This window comes from Olea europaea, chromosome 15, assembly GCF_002742605.1.
Source record: "Olea europaea var. sylvestris chromosome 15, O_europaea_v1, whole genome shotgun sequence".
Taxonomy (NCBI): domain Eukaryota; kingdom Viridiplantae; phylum Streptophyta; class Magnoliopsida; order Lamiales; family Oleaceae; genus Olea; species Olea europaea.
Window position 1 is genome coordinate 31305177 of NC_036251.1, and position 20561 is coordinate 31325737.

Below are 20561 nucleotides of genomic sequence, written 5' to 3' on the forward strand. Positions count from 1 at the left end.
AATATCAAATTATTTATACAATTAGAGATAAATTAAGAAAATGCATATAGTTTAATTTAGAATATATACAAAATAATTGAAAAATCTGAGCAAACTAATAACAATGTTGAGTTGCATTAAACAGAAAATATTTCATAATTAATGTAAACCCACAGTAATTGAAGAGTCCCAAGCAAATCAACAACTACGTAATCAAAGTGAAAAAAAAAACTAAAATTTAAAATTCGCACCTTTAATCCAGCAATTGAAGGTCCATCATTCATCAAGTTAGCAGCCAATAATTTAACTTATAGCCTGGCTAATAAAAGATCGAAAAAATTATAAATACAAAGGGTACAAATTGCAAATCAACCAATAATGAGGTATTATGCAAAAAAAATGCAAAATTATCGGATTATCTTCAATAATCTTTAAATGTTGAGCTATAGTATAAATAATTTTATTTAGGTATAGATTTACTCAATAATCTAATTTGGCTTGAGAAGGAAATAATCAATTAATCAAACAATTATAAGAAGAAAAGGAAAGAATGAAAGAGAATAAGGAAATTGAGTCTAAAATGAAGAAAACTAACATATAAGGGCCATATATTTTACCAAAAATGGAAAAAAAAAACATGAGAATCGTCGATTCCCATAGTTGGATCGAGAACCGGACCAGAACCGGCTAGTTCTCAATAATATGTTCCAAAACCAAACTTTTTTTAGAAGATCTAGAGCCGAATCTACCAATTCTAACAGATTTCGATCCGATTCCAGGGGTTCTGGGAAAAATGTCCATTTCTAACCATAGAGATTTGATGATACTCAAAAAAGGTATCTAGAAAACTTAATCATTCATAACCAGACGTAGCATCTACCATGTTTTGGATAGTGGGTACGAGTCTTTTGGACACACTTCGTTCAACCCGATGTAGTCTATACTCATAAGCCATTTTCCATTCAATTTCTTCATAAGGACAACATTTAGTAACCATTCAGGATATTGTACTTCTCGATTGAAACCCGCCTGAAGCAATTTTTTCAATTTCCACTTTTGTTGCGACTTGCCTTTCGGGATGAAAGTTTCTTTTCTTTTGCTTTATTGGCTTAGCCCCCGGTACGATCCCAAGGTAATGCTGAGCAATAGATATGCTAATCCCTAGAATATCACTTGGACCCCATGCAAAAATATCTAAGTTATAAGCCAAGCACTTCACCAACTCTTTATTTTCATCGGACTTCAAGTCTACCCCATTATCAAACTCATATCCTCTAATACCAAATTTTTTTTGTCATATCAAGTGGCTCAATTCATCTCTTTGGAGGCTCCACATCCAACATCATAACCGGCGAAGAGCTTTTCTCTTGTATACTATCAACGTAGTACTTTCTCAAAGCTTGCCAATCACCATTTGCGTACTCAATTCCTTGATTGATTGTACACTTTATGAACTTGTAATAAGTTGAAGGGATAGCACTGATGGTGTTTAATAGTGGTCGATTGTAGATTGCATTATATTCCATGGGGGTTTTGACAATCAAAAAGCTCATTAGGATCACCACACTTGTTGGGTAAGTGCCTAGCGTCAGTAGAAGCTCTACAGTTCCCTTTGGTATCACAGTCATCCCTCCAAACCCTTTTAGAGAAGTGGTCACAATTTTCATTTTTTTGAAGAAATCTTCAAGCCCAAAAATGCCTTCCAAGTGAGAACATTCACTGCACTGTCGCTATCAACTAGTACCCTCTTGACATCAAAATTTGCGATGCACTGATGACTACCAAGACGTCATCATGGGGGCTTACTATGCTGATCAAGTCTTCCTTAGCAAAAGTAATGGTTTGATCGAATATTACCTTTTTTCGAATATAGAGACCTAGTAGAGTGTGCATAGCTTTTTCTAGATAAATTTAAGTCTCTGCCTATAGATATCCCTTCGATGATCACATTAATCAGTCCAAACCTAGGTAGAGAACGATCATCAACTTTTTCTTTGCCTCGGTCATTTTTTTTATTTACTTAGTGAGGAACTTCTCCATGCTGGGGTACCCAGGTGGTGGATTAGAGGGAGTAGGCAGCCCTCACTCCGGCGGGCCCCGTAGGGGCTTATAGATCGTCTTGGAAGGCACTTGATCTCCTATTTATGTGTATACAATTTTCAATGTCATGTCCATGGTCTTATGGAAATGACAATACTTGATTTTATCTATTTTACTAGCTGATACGACCATTGGTTTTGGCCAATCGAGCTCTTTCATGTCTCGTATCTCCATTAGCAACTTAACACACATGGTATATAAAGGAGTGAAGGTCTTATCTTCTTTTTACCTTTGCTTAGTTGATCGATCCTTCACATTCTCTTTGCTCATGTGCTCATTTTTTAGCTTGTTTTTCAGTGGATTTTCTCTTACAATCATGTAATTTTCACTAATGAGTTTCTAGCTCCCTCGTACTCGAAGGTTTTTGTTGACCCTCTCTGCTTCCTCTACATCTACATACTTGTCTCCCTTCTTTAACAAGTTAAGCATCAATTCCAAAGGATTTTTGAAAGTGACATCTTGCATCCCATTCGTCAATGCAGTTAGCATAACAAACATTTGAAGGTCCTTTATGCAAGTGTAGCTAGAGTAAATCTGGCCATGTAATCTTGCAAAGGCTCATCTTTTTCCTAGACAACCTGCATCAATCCACTGGTAGTCTTCCTCTTTCTCTTGCTACTTAAAAAATAGATTACAAAGCTCCTAAAGAGCTTAAACCAATTCCTTACTCCCAAACATAAATTAGACATTACATTTATTGTCTCAATATATCATTAATTAAGCAAAAATAAAAATGATAAAGTAGGGAATTAGGTACTTCCTGAATATGTCCGATAATGAAGGCTGATTTTGAACAAGAATGCCAGAACTAGATAGTAGAAGTTGCTATGTCATTCTCTTTATCCATTGTTGGTTTGTGTGTTTAGGTATCATGCCCTATAAAATGAATAAAATTCAATCATTAGTGATAGCATTATATATTGAGCTTAAACACATCACAACCAACAAGAAAATCTAGTGACCAAGGGAAAATGGAACAGGGGACGATATTGCCTAGTATGACCTTAGGTTGCGACTGGATACAGGTAATGCGTTTCAAGTAACGGCCTGGGTTGCGAGTGCAAACATTAACCTTTTTTCGTCATAAATATACAGGGGTGAAGATATCTAAACTATCTATTAGCACACAAAAACAAATAAATTATCTAACCTATTATCTGGAAAACATAATAAATAAAAGAAAAGATAATTATGTTACCTCTCAATAAATAGTTGTTTGAAGTCATTAATTTGACACTGTTATTTTGGCTATTTATGGTAACTTTAAAGGGAATTTTCAACCTTGTAATGGTTGTACTTGTAGATATTTCTTGATTCATTTTTGGCCCTTTGACCTTTAAAGTTCACATATTGGTTTTTGATTGCTCCAATTAGTCCTCCAAATCCTTTTTTTATATTGATGACTTGCATAATAATCTTTCTCTTCATGGTCAATTCTTTTGTACTCCTCGAGGTAGATAAGTTGATTGGGTGGAGTATAAATGCTGAAATTTTGTTAGTTTTCTTCAACCTTCAATATCGGCTTACCATTTTCAAAATTTATTAAGGCATGTCCAATAGCTAAGAATGGTCTTCCCAAGATAATTGACTTATCTTGATTTTCTCCTATATCGAGGATAATGAAATTAGCTAGAAAGATGAAATCTACAACTTTGATGAGCACATTTTCAACCTTTCCTTAGAAGTGTTTGATTGATGTGTCAGCTAACTATAGAGTCATTAACATTTCCTTTGATCCGACAAATCTAATTTTATGTAGATCGACAGTGACATTAGATTAGTACTTACTCCAAAATCAATTAAAGTATGGATATTATGTGAATTTCCTATAGAGCAAGGTAAAGTGATACTCTCTAGATCTTTTAGCTTAGGGCGAGCTTGTGTTGTAGGATTGCACTGCACTCTTCTATAAAGGTCATTGTTTCATCTTGTGGCAGCTTTTTCTTCTTAGTCAACATCTCTTTAAAAAACTTTGCATAATTTGGAATTTGTAGGATTGTGTCAATGAAAGGAATGTTTATATGAAGTTTCTCAAGGATATCCAAGAATTTTGCGAACTAATTTGTGTAGCTTATTTTTCTACATTCTTTGGAAAAGGGGACAAGAGGTATTTGTGTTTTTGACAAGAACGGATGTAGTAACCTGTGGACTGTCTGAATGTTCTTCCTAATTAACTTTTGTTGATTCTTCAAATTAAATCACTTATTCCTTGCCCGTGGTAGGTACCTATTTATCCTCAATCTCTTTTCTCCTTATGTTGATCTTTACCAGCTGAACTTCACTTCTTGTGGTGATAGCCTGACCGTGTTCCTTCTTTTGCTGCTTTTGAAGCCTCATGTGAATATGACTAGCGGCACATAAACTTGTACAGGGGTAGCAAACTTATTGATGGCATGTCAACTATATCATTCCCTATATCTCTGAAAGGTGACATCTGTTCTCGTAGATTCTTTTCGATACCCTGTGTATTGTTGGACAATGTAGCTGCTATCTACTCCACTAGATTTTTCAAACTTTGAACAAAAGCCTAATAATTTTATAATGCAGTGTCAGTCTTTGTAATGTATTGAACAAACGAATCTTCCAATGATGGCATCTTCTTCTTTTGTCATTGAAATCTTGATAGTTTTCTTGACTTTGATTTCTTTGACGCTAATTATTTGCCCATGAAAAATTTTGGATGATTTCTCCAACTTGGATTATACATGTTGGAATAAGGATTGTTATGTTGCCTCTGAAAGTTCTATGTGTATTGTACTCTTTAGATTGATATGTATAAGTGGAAGCTATGGGACAATTGGCAATTGTACAATTTGCCTCGTAACCTTTATAGACCGATGTAATTGGTACACTATATGTATTGTCTAAGTAAGGGTGTCCATCTTCTTCGTCAATGCCTCCATCTGAGTATCCAAATCTAATACTCCATAAATATTGTGAAGTCTTGTTGTTTCACTCGATTCAGATGACCATATGGACTGATTTTCTGTCTTCTTTCATAAATGTCACAAACATCATCTATGTGCATCTTCATCACTAATCCACTTTTTGAAGTATTGGCTATATTACTGTATTCAAGAAGCAAGCATGAATAGAAGATGTAGACCTAGGCATGTTTAGAAATGTCTAGGTTGGGACATTTTTTAGCTTCTTGAACATTTCCATGCTTCCGGATAACTCTCGATGTCCCTCTGTTTAAAAGTGTGTATCTAGTTTTTGATATGATAGTCTTGAGCAAGTGGAAAGAATCTTAGTATAAATTTTCCTGTACTACATCAATCCAAGAAACAACGCTCTCGTTAGGTAAAGAATGCAGTCAATCTTTGTGCTATCTTTCAAGGTGTGAGAGAATAGACGCATTCGAAAGGCAACTTTAGACATTCCTTCATGATTGATAACTTCACATAATGGTAGAGAAACTCAGATATGATCCTGTGGATTCTGTACGTTCTAAAAGAACCTGATATCTTGATGGTTTTGAAAAAGAATTATAAAATTTGGTCTGAGATGAAAGTTTGCTCGTCCAAATAGAAGATATATTAAGCTGGATTGGACAGGAGTTGGAATGGGGATCATTTAATCCCCTACCAACATATCTCCATTGTTGGCGACTCCTCTCGATTGAACTAGTTGTATCAACTGAGCCGTTGGTAACTAATTTTGAACCTGATTCTGATTTTAATTTTCATCCATTCTTGTTTCCGTTTACCTCTCTAATCTCTAATTTGTACTTCTTTTCCTTAGTGTTCTTTCATTATTGGGATCCAACAGTAGGAGTTCGATTTCATTAGAATCTTGCATAAACTGCTCTTAGGTTCCTGAAAAGAACACAAATATAAGAGATCGGGTATGTGATGAATAACCTAAAACAACAAAGAAAATTTGAATCCAAATATAAACTAATAAATTATATTTAGAAGCTTTATTGCTCAACAACGACGCCAAAAATTTGATTTTACAAAATTTACAAGCACATGGGACGTTGATAAGTAATAATATAGTGAGAAAATGTATCATCCAACGCAAAATAAAGTTTAGATTGAATTCTATTAGTCCATTATGAAATTCGAATGGAACGTAACAAAAAAGATTTCTTTTGATTATATCTAAATTATCTACTACCTAAGGGCATTTTTATTTAATTATGAGAATTATATGTTGAAATTCTGAATCCATTGTCCTATTTTCAATTTTCGACTTATGTAATTTAGTGTGATTTGTATATTTTTGACAATCAAAATCCAATTTTATTTAACTCTCTCTCCTGGTGTAAGTTAAATCTATCATAAACATAATCCAATCATATTCGGTATTCCTATTCCTAATTCATATGCAAAGTAATGCATTCAGTTACACGATTATCTTGATGGTTGCAAACATCATACATGTTATTCCTAGCATCTATTGCTCGATGTTAATCTTGCAAAGTTCTAATTTATTATTAACCTCCTAGAACTATAACAAGTGACTACCTACCTAATTGATGGTCGAGCAATTAAGTAATGCAGCAAAGCATACTAAATCAATCAAAACATAAAAATAAATAAATAAATAAATAATAAAATCTCGCACTTCTTAGCCCATTTTTGGCTCCAACTTAAAATTTATCCCCCACCCCCCCAAAACTTATTTCCTACCACATATTTCATTGGATCAATAACTTTTATCAACTGTTTAACCACACGTTTCATCAACTTTATTAAAATATACTAAAAATTTGATTTTTTTCAAAGTCAAAGCAGGCCATAATTTCATATAATGAAGGCAGTTTTGAACTCGTGGACACAAGGAATGAATTCATATGAATGATTAACTAGATTTATGACTAAAGCATCCTCATGGGAAAATATTGAGGTTCAGATAAGGAAAAGCAAATGAACACTTGCATTATTTCAATATAGCTTTGGCTTTGTAGATTTTTACTCAAAACGTTCTTGATTGGAAATTCTTGGTCGTGCCTAAAATTAACGTCTAAAAAGAAAGAAGGACGAACCAACTTATTAATCTTAGCCAAACATGCCACTCAATTCGATCCTTAATAGGTATGGTACTAATGCTTTTGGCTTGTTTTGTAAGTAAACATATAGCCCCCATTTGACCCCCATTATATTTTATTATAAGGAGGGGAATAGTATTTTTTTTTTTTTTGAAAAATGAATGATTGTAAAGGAATGAAAAGTTTTTTTATTTACGTGTAATATTATTCAATTGAAGATTGTGTAGTTAGAAATAGAAGAGAGAAAATTTAAATTTAATTTGATGAGATTTAATGGGACAAACGGGGTAAAAGTCTGAAGAAGAAGAAGAAGAAAAACTTCGAACAGAGGCTTATAATGGCTATTCGACACTAGTTACCTGCTTTCGGCCAATTTAGATTATCTAAAAAGAACAGAACTGTAAAAACTAAAATTTGATGAATAAATACAATTGAAAACAGTATTAGAACAGACATTCAACAACAAAACGAGAGCCAGTAGAAATTGATGAACAAATTCAATATCTAGTACTAAGACAAACAAGAATTTGTACGATATCATCAAAACTCATTTTCAACCACACATTCTCCCAATGAAATAATTTTGCACTCGAACCAATAAATTTTTCCTACTTTTTAAACACACATGCTTAAATAAATAAATAAATCGTTCTACACAAAATCTATTCAAAAAAATTTACATCCAAAAAAAAAAAAATTTAAATAAATAAAAATAAAAAGGGAGCCAAATTTCAATTTCCATAATCTACTGGAATCCTATTCCAAACACATTTAAACGGGCAAGAATAGTATGGTACTAGAGGGAAGAAAAGAAGAAAAAACTTGCAAAACAAATATCCACAATCCACAGGAATTTACAAGTAAGCCACTATAATTACAAGTATCACAATATGTGAATGCTTAAGTGTATTGTACCATTAATAATTCATTACAATAAGTGCATTCACAACGTAACTCGAACGATATTAGCAACTGAGGCCACTACAACTAGTTTCTTTCAAATCATAACAATTCATAAGTTTTACATTGTATTCATCACATAAAACCCTGCAACCTAAGCTAACCGTCAATTTGCCCAGGCAAAACAGGTAGGATTTTCATGTTGGGTGATTGTGAGTTGGATATCGACATCAGCTTAGACCTATATTTCTCGTCTCCGTCATGTTTGAGAGGTTGGACAACTTTCTCATTGTCCGATTTTTTAGGTGACTCTTCAGTAATGAACTCGGTCTCCGGTAGTCGGTAAGAGATGGCAATCAATGACTCACGAGTCACATCCTCGGGAACCTCCTTGCAGGGCTCTGGAACCTCCTTGCAGGGCTCTTTCTTGCCCATAAAATGACGTTATTTGTCCTGCAAAATATGATGGTGATTGTTCAACTAGAAAAGATGATTGTAAAATATAGGGTAGGAAAATCCTAGCATACACAATCCAATACCAAGTCATTTGAGCCCAACTTGAATACAAATTTGACATTAATCAAAAGTACTCAACATCAAAAGTTGATCTACGTATAGTTAATTTGTACAGAGTAATGCAGTGTTTCCAAAAGCAACATGGTGGTTGAATTCATGACAGCATGATGGGCAATCTGAGTTCATAGCTCTGATGCAAGCTTCTCTAATATCAATATCAGTCCAATAATTACTAATCTTTTTTACCCTGATTGTAGTTAAGAAGAGGCGTCATAATGGTTTTTGGTCTAACTACCATTTTGATTGATCCACATAACTCTTTTACAACCTCTTAAGTAAATTTTCCAACATTAACCCAATATACAAGCAACTAAGACACATGCTTCTAATTACATTAATATTGAACAGATCAATTTTAATCCAACCCCGTAACTCACTTTCATTCAAATCTTAGCAATTAGTTGCTCAACTCCTGCTAGAGACCATGTAAAGCAGGCAGATTCAACTGGTAAGCAAAGTATAGATTGAGAGTTTTTTTGTACCGAGAGATGAAGTGGACATTAAATGTCAACCAGTGTAAGTAGGGAATTCTTTATTCTGAAGGGCTTGGAAGAACTTACCAGCACAAAAGCAATTTCAAGTAGGCTGATGTAAACATTTTTTAACGTTCCCCGGTAACAGACAACACAAAAAACTGGAAACTTTTGTAAACAGAATTTAAGATTCCAAGAAGACCGAGTCACATTGAACAGTAGTAACATCACAGGTGAGAGGATAAGATCTAGATTTGAGCTAAAGTTTAAACAAAGTCACATATAGTCAAAGTAAGGCCTTGTTTGACCCCCATTATTTCCTCATCAAAATAAAAAATATAACCGTTATCCGTCACATCAAGCCACGATATTTGACTTTTTATCTCTTGTGTGGAGCCCATAACGATTATATTTTTCATTTACATTTTTACAATAATATGGCTCAAATGGGGGCTAAGTAGATCTCACTGAAGCCTAATTGCTTTTAGGCACTTAGCAAATTTTGATAAGGATGATGAAGATGAGATCATAAAAAAGTTAGGTTATACAAGGACAACGAAGACAAGAGAACTTAGTATCAAAATATAACCCGGTGATAATTTGCAATTGGATATTATTTATCATCCAATTCTGCTGGTCAATGAAAATTACCAAGATATTTTACATTTAAACTTCCTTTGAATGATATCAATGCAAGTCATTGTTATAACGTTTTAAAATCAAAGAAGTTGTGCAACTATCAGTTTTGAAAACCAACCTAATAGCAATTCTTCAAATGGATATAATACATAAATTTATAAAGATTCCTCTGTCCCATAAAGATAGGTTTACTTTCATTTTTCATCTTTCCCAAATTATAAGCTACTTTCCTTATTGAGATTATAGTTAATTACTTAGTTTTCTAATATACCCCTATTTAATGTATATCGTTATCAACAAATATGAACAAGTCCTATTCAGACCATTATTTAATGTAGGAGTATGTTAGAAAAAATATAAGAAAAACTTATATTTCCAACTATATTAATTACATTTTCTTGATTTATGTAAAATAGAAACAAGCCTATTTTTGTGAGACGTAGAGAGTATCAATAATTTAATAGTGAAGTTTTATGAAGCCAATGACTTTCATAACAATTATAATTGTCAAATAATAATAATAATAATAATAATAATAATAATAATAATAAAAATAAAAAGTCAAATCATCAATTTTAAAAACGATTAAAACAATATTTCCAAGGTGTGACTTTGATATCTGTGTTTCTATTCACTAACCTTTTTTTCTCATTATTCTAGTGACCCTAAAGGGACTCGAACTGGTGACCATTGAAGAGCAAGATCAAGGCCTGACCACTGAGCTATCCCTCCAGATTGGTGAGTTTTTTGAGCCTTATTGTTTATTTTTTATTTAGAAAATAAGAAATAAAATCCAAATGTCTGAACTGGTAAAACCTTGACTGGGCCACAGTTTAACTGGCGGTTGGCCAGGTTGGATAACTGTTTCTAACCAAACAGTTTTTAGTGTATAAAAGGACCAGTTCCCAGTTTTCCAATGAAACCAGCCTATCAGAACCTGTTGTCATTACATTGGCAAATAGAAATAGACCTCCTGAGGAATAATGTGAATATGCTGAGGATTGACATTATACAATATTAACAAAGGCATACAGCAAAGATATAAACTCCTGTGGTAAGCTCAGTCAATTAGACTGTAAATCCTGTAGATGAAATTACAAGGCAGTCTGCAGGCACCATGAATATTTGTTCCAAAATACCTCTAAGGTTTCCTTAACGAACTTGAGTTTGAACACTGGAGGAATTGATGTGTTTGATGTTCGAAATTCAATGTATTGCTCGTATTTTTCATATTATTATTTCTAGTTCTGTTGTGTATTTTATATAGTTACACTAAAAACGTTTCAGGGTTTTAAGGGTTAATTTGTTATTCAGCACTCTTTGTTTTGGTCATATAGGATGCTGGCATGAAAAGTTTAAAATTCAGGCTTAGTGTCTTAAGACTCCTCAATGAATACTTCAACTCCAATCTTATTTAGGGACTTGTTTTTGGTCTAAACCAAAGTGACTAATGCTACTCAATCTAATAATTCTACAACTATTATCTTCCCTCCTCACACTCCTTCCAGCCTCTACTTTGTTATGGCTGAGGCTCGTTATTCGTTTTCTCCCTTAATCTCATCAATCTTCTCTAACTATAGTATCTTCATTCTTATTCTTTCTAATGTCTTTTAACCTTGACAACAAAGAATTATTTGTAGCTGGAATTCTATCTTTCTCTATTCTTCACTCTGCAGTTTAAGAAACTTGATAACAAATATTAGTTGGGATCTTTCTCTAAAACTATCAAATACACTCACCTCTTGCTCAATGAGTATCGTCTGAAGTGTATTGTTCGATATCTTTATCTTTTTCTCTGTCTTTTTCATCCAAGAATATAAAGTCTAGAGGTTATTGAGTTGTACGAAAATCAACTTATGCTAAATATATCTAACCTTGTTTACATTTAATTCCCTATTTATATCGATTTTATTTTATTTTATTTTTAATGCTAGCATCGTAATACTACATTCAGTAATATTTATGATTTCCTACATTGCAGTTTCATCTTTGAGTTAACATGGTTGTGTTATCAAATAATGCAATTTGTCGGTTTATGACGGTAATTTGAACTGTTTACTGGTCTCATTAATACCTCAACTCCGAGGTTCTCCAGGCATCCTATAATTACGACCACTTTAACTTTAGGAGTTGAAATCAATGCGAAAATAGTAAATCCCCCAGAACTATGAAAACAATACAAATTACAAGATTTAAACAACTAAGTTACTTAGTGCTACAACCAAGGGATTTAACAATTTATTCAGGACATACCACCACCAAGCGCAAATTTGCTCATGTAGCGCTGTAGTACTACAGCTGAGTATCATAAAAGTAAAACATACATCTTTGTCTGTGATTGTTTGGTATTGATTTTAAGTGCTTAAAAAATATGATTCCTATGGAATGTTTGGATAATAAGTGAGTAGTTAGCCAATGATCCTACGGAACATGTGGATAAAAAATATGTTTGTCAAGCTTAAATTATTATTTAAACTTTGCCAAAGATGCCTCCAACAACCAGAAATCAAAATTGATTAATAAATCCAACAAGTTCACTCAAAATTTTACAACACCCAGGTTTTGAAACCCTCAACAAAGCAAAGATGTGATCATCCAATTAGTGACTTTATTCAAAATTCAAATATCAACGGCGAGTGCACATAAGCAATATAACTCAGCACCGAATCCCAGCTCTGAGCTTCTAATTGCTTGCAAGCAGATAGACAACTCATTTCATAAAACCCAATAACAATCAACTTATAGAACAAGATATCTAAAAAATTATTAACCGAAACTTGAAATTAGAAAGTCAAAAGAATGATAACAAAAAAAAAAAAAATACCAAATCTCGTAATCTCTGTAATAAACGCAATTAAAATTCAAGTGCTGAAACAGATCTTATTGTTCCACCAAGAAAAAGACAAGTCAACCAGAATTTATATTTACAGCAAAAATTAATGAATTTGAGCAAGCTTCTTATTGAGGAAACCAGAAAATTATATCCATGGGGAAAGAAAAGAAAAGAAAAGAAAAGGTACCTGTTGAATTATTGATAGAATTGTGGGGTTTTTGAGTTTTTGTTGATCGGATAATAACAAGTGATTCGCATATCTTATTTTATATTTTAAAATACGCGTACATTGGCGGTTATCACGTGCGGTGCACGTGAAGCACGTGAAGCAAGAAAATTTTTTGAGAGTCATTGAACTTTTGTTTTCATTATAATTTAGGCACTTTCGTCAACGTAGTAATAAGAAACCGATCATGCCATAATCTAACTTCGTAAAATTGTGAGATATGCTTTCTCTATAAAAATGCACTTTGGAAGCACAATTTTTTTCAATAATATGTTCTTTTGCATAGATTCTCAATTAAAATAATATTATAATATAAACATAAACGTATGGTTCCAGAACAAATTGACTGCAATTCAATTCTCTAGGTTCAAAAACATAAAATAATATAACTTTTAAACCCAGGACGAACCCTCCTATACTGCCAAAAGAACTCAACATAACCTCGCAACATTAAAAACAGAAATGTATGTTCATTAAATAAATAAAACACGAGCCCAACCAAGAACAAGAAGTCACAGTCGGGTTCATTAGAGTCTCGGTCTGCATCATGTGCTTAATGAATTTTTCATAAGGAACCATTATTTTTCTTAGCCATAACAACATTTTTGTTGATTCAATAAGATGAATTGCTTAATTTGATATGAAACGGAAAGTTCAAATACTAACTTTAAAGGGAAAAAGAATTAGTGACCAGAATGAACCAACTTATAATTTGGATGACTAGTAGGGTTATTGGGGGTAAATAGTAAATAATAATGTTAGTAAATTCATCCAAACGTTGACCCTAAAAAAACGTAGTAAGTTGCAGTAATAAAAAAAAGAATAATACTATTTGCAGTGAAAACTACCGACAGTCGTCTTATGTAGCGTACAATTGACGATTTTTCATTTGATATATAATTCAAAAAATAATTACCATATCTATGTATCAAATACCAAATTATCAAATGTATGCCACATAGGGCGACTACTAACAGTTTTCACTCTGAATAACATTACTCATAAAAAAATTGTGGTGAATTGAGGTGAACCAATCGGTTATCTCCATTTTGGCCTCTATTATTTCCCATTAAATTATAATTTATTTTTCTCTTTCGTCTTATCAACTTTACATTTTTCAGTAAAATAATAATAAAAATAAATTTAAAAAAATAAATTCCTTTTTAACTACACAATCTACAAAAAATTACTATTTCTCACGTTATAATGTGGAATAACAAGAGCTAAACTAGGGCTTAGTGTAAACCAGCCGATTCTTTGTGTGAAATCATCTGTTTAACTTTGTTTTAAAAGTTTACTCATTTTTATTTATTTTTTACATTTTTTATTTATTTTTATTTTTTTTACTGTTTTAAGCCGATTCTTGATTTTTTTCTTTTATGCCAGCCCATTTGATTCAATTTAAGAGCGGTATTCAAGTTATTATTCATATACGTCATAATTAATTTTTCGGAATTTTAATTAGGCTAAAAGTTGCTATTAAATCATTGAATTGCAAGTAGGTGGTTTCATATTGAATTATGCATTGATATAAAAACACTAGGACATTTGAAAGATTAAACATGGATAACAATATTGAAAATTCTTAAATAATTACCTCAAAATTTTTAGAAAGTGTTTATTGAAAATAGGGAAAGTTGCAGCAGTGGTCCCTAACCTTTTCATTTTTTACAAACTTTACCCTAACTTTTATTTTGTGTCAACGGAAGTTCCTAACCTTTCATAAATATGTACTTGAGGTCCATTTAGAAGGAAACTGTTCAAAACACAGTTAGTTGACCCAAAAAATTAAAGAATCAATATTCAATAAAATCGTCCAAAAAGGTATCAACATCCAATAAAATCGTTACGGTAGCAAACAGTTTAAGGAATTTTTCCGATCAACTGATAGTGTTTTGCTCGGTTTCCACCCAAATGGACCTCAAGTGTGTATTTATGAAAGGTTATGGACCTTCGTTGGCATAAAATAAAGGTTAGGGTAAAGTCCGCAAAAAATGAAAATGTTCGGAATCGTTGCTACAATTTTCCCTTGAAAATACTCTTGCTCGCTCGATGGCATGTAGATAAAAATAGAATTTGAAGTTAAAGAGTCATCGACAGTGTATGCTTACCAAGTGGAATGATTTGCAATTGAGGATGGGGTTGAAAATTTATGAGAGTCGTTGATTGAATATTTCTACACGTGAATTTGACTGTTGCAATGCATAGCTACCATTAATAGGGAGCTCTCTTGCTGTCACTTTCTTCGTTGTTAACTTCTTTTTCCATCTATTAACATATTTTCTTCATTGTTTTAGTAGATATCATTGATTGTCCATTTCCGTTCAAAAACAATTAAACAATCCATTGAATGTTTACAAGTTCTTTGTTCTCTAAGCTTTTTCTTTGTGTTTATTTTCTTTCTCTAAAGGCATAAAGAATATAATTTGGAGTAGTTGTTACATTCTTCCAAGTTCAAACTCCACTTCACAAGACTCATTCGCACAATTTTAAAGGAAAAATACCACATCCATCCCATAAAGATAGATTTACTTTCCCTTTTCATATATCCATAATCATAAGCCACTTTTTTTGTTAAGAGTATAATTAATTTTTTAATATACTCTTATTAATATATATTGTTGTCAACAAATATCAATTATTTTTATTTAGACCCTTATTTAATATAGGGATTTATTAAGCAAAAATTAATATTTTCAATTATGTTAATTACATTTTCTTGACATATATGAAAACAAAAACAAGTCTATCTTCGTTGAACGAAAAAATTATTTGACAAATTATATCACTTATCATATCAATGTATTAGGAGCGTCACAAGCGTATATTTGTTGATTCCTTTCTTTTCTTGTAACAACTGCATTTTATTACAAACTTGTTTATTACTTCGATCGACCAAATAAAATGAAATATAAGCCAACAGTTCTTAACTTCATGTAGAATAATATATTTTAACACAAAAGCTTCTGATTTCCACACGAACAAATATTAACTTACAAAATAGACGTAATATACGAGACGACTATCTTGCACTGAAAATAGGTTCGGCGTCGACAGTTGGCTGAGTTCTCCGAGTATATTTGAGAAGTATAGCTTCTGCAGAAAGTCCTGGCACTCTTAGATCCCTATAAAATGACATCATCAACAACAATTAGGAGAAGCTGCTTATATAAAGTATGTACAAATACTAGACAGATTAGGGCCTTGCTACATATATCCCCCCTCACAAGGTGTCAACCCTGGTGTACAAATAGAAAAACCCGACAGATTATGCAGGTAATACAGAACTTGTTCAAATTAACAGAAACAGACCTGACATATGGCTGTAGATCCTTCCATTCCCACTTTTGCCTCTCCCGGAATAGTATTTTAAAACGCTCAGCAGGGGTTGACGGGAGTGAGGATACGCTGAAATGGTAAATTAGAGTCTCTATCCCTAGCTTTTCTGTTAGAACTTCCCCTTCCAACATGTCAAAACTTGCATGCATACCATCAGGAACCTTTCGTATCCATTCTGCCATAAATTTTTCCACTTTCATCTTACCGCTTTTCAAGATTTCTCTTGCAAAGTGCACACAAATGCGCCTCTCCTCCAACTGCCACACACAACTTCCACCAACATGCTCTTCCACCTTATTACCATAGACTTTCAGGCAATGCATTGCAATATTGCAAGGAAACCCATCTGTTTCTAATGCACGCAGAACTTCATCTTCATTAAGTGCATTAAAGGACCAATCATTCAATATTACGTCATGCAGAAGAATGTTCAGAATCATATCCATGTATTTGTCATCCAAAACTCGCCAGTATCCATAAATTTCAACGGCTGAAAGGGCTTGTAGTCCAGACCTTAGTTCCTCATTGCTAGCTTGTACCTCGTCGACAAGATTGTCCCAGCTGTATAAGCCTGTATTCATTCTCTCATGAGAGATATCCATGTCTGAAGCCTCGTCAAAACTATAAGGATTTTGGGAGAGGAGAAATTTAAGTTTATCTAATTTAGGTGCAACCTCAACAACTTCCATAATGCCTGGTGCAACTTTGAAAACCGCTGCAACCGGTATGGTTATATCATTACATTCTTTCACAGCTTTATCTGAAGGAGGTATAAGTAATACAGAGTTGGATGTCCCCACATATTTAAGGGCATAGGTTTTTGACTGAGTACAAAGAACTGCATCTTCATCAGGCTGTCCTCTTATAGTTACTCTATTGAATAAATAAGAATAAGATGAAAATGACGTATGGATAAACTATAGGATCAAATAAAATAGCCTCAACAAGAATAAAATAAAACTACATACCTTTGCTGAAGGATATCGGGGATGAGAGTTTCGTCAATTTCGAGGAGTGTTATGTCATTGTGGGAACCAAAAAGGGAGTGATAAGCAATAGACATTGTTGAGTTGGGTTGGAGGCCAAGTACTGCTTCCGCACCTCCAGTACTTCGCAGTCCTAGATGTTCCATATCCATATTTCACTTCCTCTTTTCTTTATCAATGAGCACGAGAAGGAAAAAGATTAAAGTGCACAAATTTTCTCCTCCTTTTCTATTTCACATCTCATCCCTCACCTCTGAAAAGAAAAAGATAAAGGAGTAAATCCTTGAAACATGTAATGATAGATAAAAATCTTCCCTTGGTGAAAAATCTTCACAGCGAATAACTAAAACCAGTAAATGCAACTCCTAGCTCCCATCTACACAGATTCACACATCTGATGTTGTCTTCTCGATAGCATTTCTCCAACTCCAGTACCCTAGATCTTGCCATATCAGAAAAGTGCACAGGCACTAGACAGATTAGGTCCTTAATAAAATACCTTAATTTTTTAAATGTTGATCCTTCTAGAATGAAGAAAATGCTCTTATCTTATAATGAATATAAAACAACGATCAATTGCAACTTAAACAAACCAATAAATTACCCAAAAGAAGAAGTTCATTTTTCAATTTAGGAGAGTGTCCATGATAGGCTGACCTGATCCACCTCAACCCAATGTAAGTTTTAAGTTTATTGAGCTTAATTTTTTACAAGTTATGTTTTCTTGTGAAAAATAACCCTACATTGTAAGAACACAATTCAATTTATTCTTAGAATGTTCAATTTGGCCATCAAACGGCCACACCATTGGTGTCTTTTTCGCATTGTAGATACAAACACACAAATAACAACTTAAAGCCTAAAAGGGCAGCATCACAAGTGAACATAGTAAAGTTAGTAAATTGACTAGATAATATGACTTGAATGAATTGTTAAAACGCAAAAGAATACAAGATTCGTGGAATAAATATTTGAATTGCTATATTTTCAAACATTTTCGTAATCTGTCTTTCAATTTTTTATTTTTGGCCTTATCATGCCGACATGGTTTACTTTTTACCAGATTTTCGAATATAAGATCCCCAGTTCCTTCTAAAATAAACATGTGTTTTTGTCTTCCAATAATTGTATCCAGTTTTCCTGATTGATGAATGCTTCAAAGAGCATCATCTCTCCCACTTAATGTAATATTACTTCAGAAACCAAAAGTTACTAAAAAGAAGTTGTTAATTAATTTGCTCACTAGCTTTTTTTCATTTATGAACTTACAAATTTTAGATTAATGAACTTACAATACGGCCAATTCCATAAATGATACCGTAAGAAAGAATAAAGTTTAAAAAAACAAAATAATAAAGAACGATAAACAAAAAATTTCCCTGTTTCTAGTGTACAGAACCAATTTGCACAGAAAAAAATAATCCCAAATAATTATAACCCTAAAACTAACTAGAAGCAGGACAAGCAAGTCCTCCAACAGATCAGTAAAAGAATTCAGAATTACAAATACTAAAAATGAAGAAGATGAAGAAGTCTATTCCAATGGCAATAAATTCAGGTCGTAAATCAAATCAAAGAGGATAAAAACAAATTCACGATAAAGAAAACCAAAAGAAGTTTTTAGGAAATCTATGAAATTACCTCAATAACGCCAGTGCTTACGAGACCCCATTTTCGGTGTGGATTTAGCGTTGAAATGGAGGGAAAATGGAAATACGGCGGACTTTGGAGGGATTATGATTTTCTAGTGGTTTTTTAGCCTAAAAAATCTGGAGGGAAATGGGCACGTAGAAAATTATCCTAGCCCTGTTTGGGCTCGCTTTTTCAAAATATATATTTTTTTCTTTTCTTTTTAATTAAATATTTTGTAATAAGATAATATTACACGTAAATTTAATTTTTTTTTAATCACACGTTCTTAGAAAAATTACTATTCAAAAATGAATAATGTTATTTGTATATAATAAAATTACAAAATTGTTTACATATAGATGAAATGTCAAAAGTGGATTGGAGAAGTTTTTTTTTTTAGTTGAAGAAATTATGATCCAATCATATTTCATCACATTATATATATGTAAATCATCGTGCATATGTAGCACAACTGATTTCAAAATACATTTTTTTCTCAAAATATAATTTTATAGGAGTCCAAACAATGGCCAGATTTCATTGGACGAACGAATTATTATTAATGACATTGGTGGATTTATTTATTTATAAATCAACTATATTAAGAGTTTGTTTGGGAGTGATTTTGAGAATTGATTTTTTGACTGTTACAAGAAAAGTGAAATCTACCTGTGAGAGAAGAAATCAAATATGACAGTTGGAATAATGAAATAACAATCAAAAAATCAATTTTTTTGGAAAAAAAATTACTCCCAAACAAACTCTAAACCTTTTGGCCATTATTTGATAATTCCTTTTTATATACTTGTTTTCAACCCACACATTTACACAATAAAATATTCTGCACATAAATTCAAAATTTTTTGGTTAATGATAATGAATAAAGTTGGACGAACAGGGTCAATGACCACCATTATTGATAGGGATTTAAATGCGTTGACATGTCCTCTTGAATTGTTAGAACAGTCCCGCTACACGAACAAGGACTGAAAACAGGACTAAGTTCCAGACTCATGTGGCAACATTTGAAAAAATATAAAATAATAATTTGCTCATTGCTCGCACGTGAGGCACCATTGGTATTCCATTTCCCCCCAAATATTACCCCTTCCATCTTCACCCATTTCGACGATCAGTCGAAGGTAACGCCGTGACTCCGGCAGCACTTCCACCGACGGTTTCGCCACCTCACGTTTCAACATCTCCCGCCACACCTTGGTGGAAGGTTCAGTCGTCGCTCCGACAGCTCATTCGTGAAAGGTTTCGCCAACACACACATGAAGATCTCTAGCCGGCGACGAACATCAAACCACATCTAAGAATCTTGTTTTCTTTAGGGTTGTGTTCAATGCGGTTGAATTTGTTAGAAATAATGTTACTCCACCAAAGATGAGAACGAATTACAAATAGAAAAATTATCGAAAGAAGTATAGGAGATGAACAAATGGCAAAGGATATATGAAGAACTTTGAAGGCTCAAACACAATATTTGATTGTTGTCCTCAAACGAATTTTGCCCCCACTATTTTGGTGTTTAAAGGGTGATCCGGCAAAAGGTTTGAAGGATTAATCAAGTCTTATAGAGATTCAAACACTAAACACTTGTTTGAATCTCTAAAACTTAAGAACACAAAGAAAAGATGAATATGAGAGGGTATTTTATCTTTTGGATTTGATCTCAAGAAGGATCAATATAATAAGTGTTTTTTCAACATTTTCAATGACCCAAGATCACCTATTTATAGCCAAGTAGTATAGCTTTACGAAGTGGTGCACCTTATGGATGAAAAGCCACCAAAAAATCAACAAAAAACGACCCAACGGTCGTTTTTTCTGTACCATGCGGAAAAGCCACCAAAAAATCAACAAAAAACGACCCAAC

General features: G+C 33.0%; 1 protein-coding gene and 1 long non-coding RNA gene across 4 annotated transcripts; both read right to left on the bottom strand.

Annotated features, from left to right (window-relative positions):
* Positions 1-7882: 7882 nt before the first annotated feature.
* LOC111410885 lies at positions 7883-12745 on the bottom strand. Its single transcript, XR_002705780.1, has 2 exons — positions 12684-12745; positions 7883-8428 (listed from the first exon to the last, which is right to left on the bottom strand). It is a non-coding gene; the product is annotated as an uncharacterized LOC111410885 (long non-coding RNA).
* A 2877-nt stretch (positions 12746-15622) lies between these two features.
* On the bottom strand, positions 15623-18836 carry LOC111410886 (sister chromatid cohesion protein DCC1-like). 3 transcript variants are annotated; one of them, XM_023041477.1, is made up of 5 exons: positions 18689-18833; positions 17398-17489; positions 17030-17300; positions 16035-16934; positions 15623-15847 (listed from the first exon to the last, which is right to left on the bottom strand). In XM_023041477.1, the coding sequence occupies exons 3-5, from the start codon at positions 17197-17199 to the stop codon at positions 15745-15747; spliced, it is 1173 nt and encodes a 390-aa protein (XP_022897245.1). In that variant the 5' UTR covers positions 17200-17300; positions 17398-17489; positions 18689-18833; the 3' UTR covers positions 15623-15744. The 3 variants fall into 3 exon arrangements, with proteins under 3 accessions (XP_022897245.1, XP_022897244.1, XP_022897246.1); XM_023041476.1 differs by having other exon boundaries at positions 17382-17489; positions 18689-18832; XM_023041478.1 differs by lacking the exon at positions 17398-17489 and having other exon boundaries at positions 18689-18836.
* Between the last annotated feature and the right edge of the window lie 1725 nt (positions 18837-20561).

What these genes read in the sequence shown, in the direction of transcription:
- LOC111410886 (XM_023041478.1), bottom strand. Translation starts at nt 17,199, where the DNA reads ATGGATATGGAACATCTAGGACTGCGAAGTACTGGAGGTGCGGAAGCA. An exon ending in CCCGATATCCTTCAGCAAAG is followed by an intron (nt 16,935 to 17,029) that starts GTATGTAGTTTT and finishes TTTATTCAATAG; the next exon opens with AGTAACTATAAGAGGACAGC. An exon ending in GATCTACAGCCATATGTCAG is followed by an intron (nt 15,848 to 16,034) that starts GTCTGTTTCTGT and finishes GTCATTTTATAG; the next exon opens with GGATCTAAGAGTGCCAGGAC.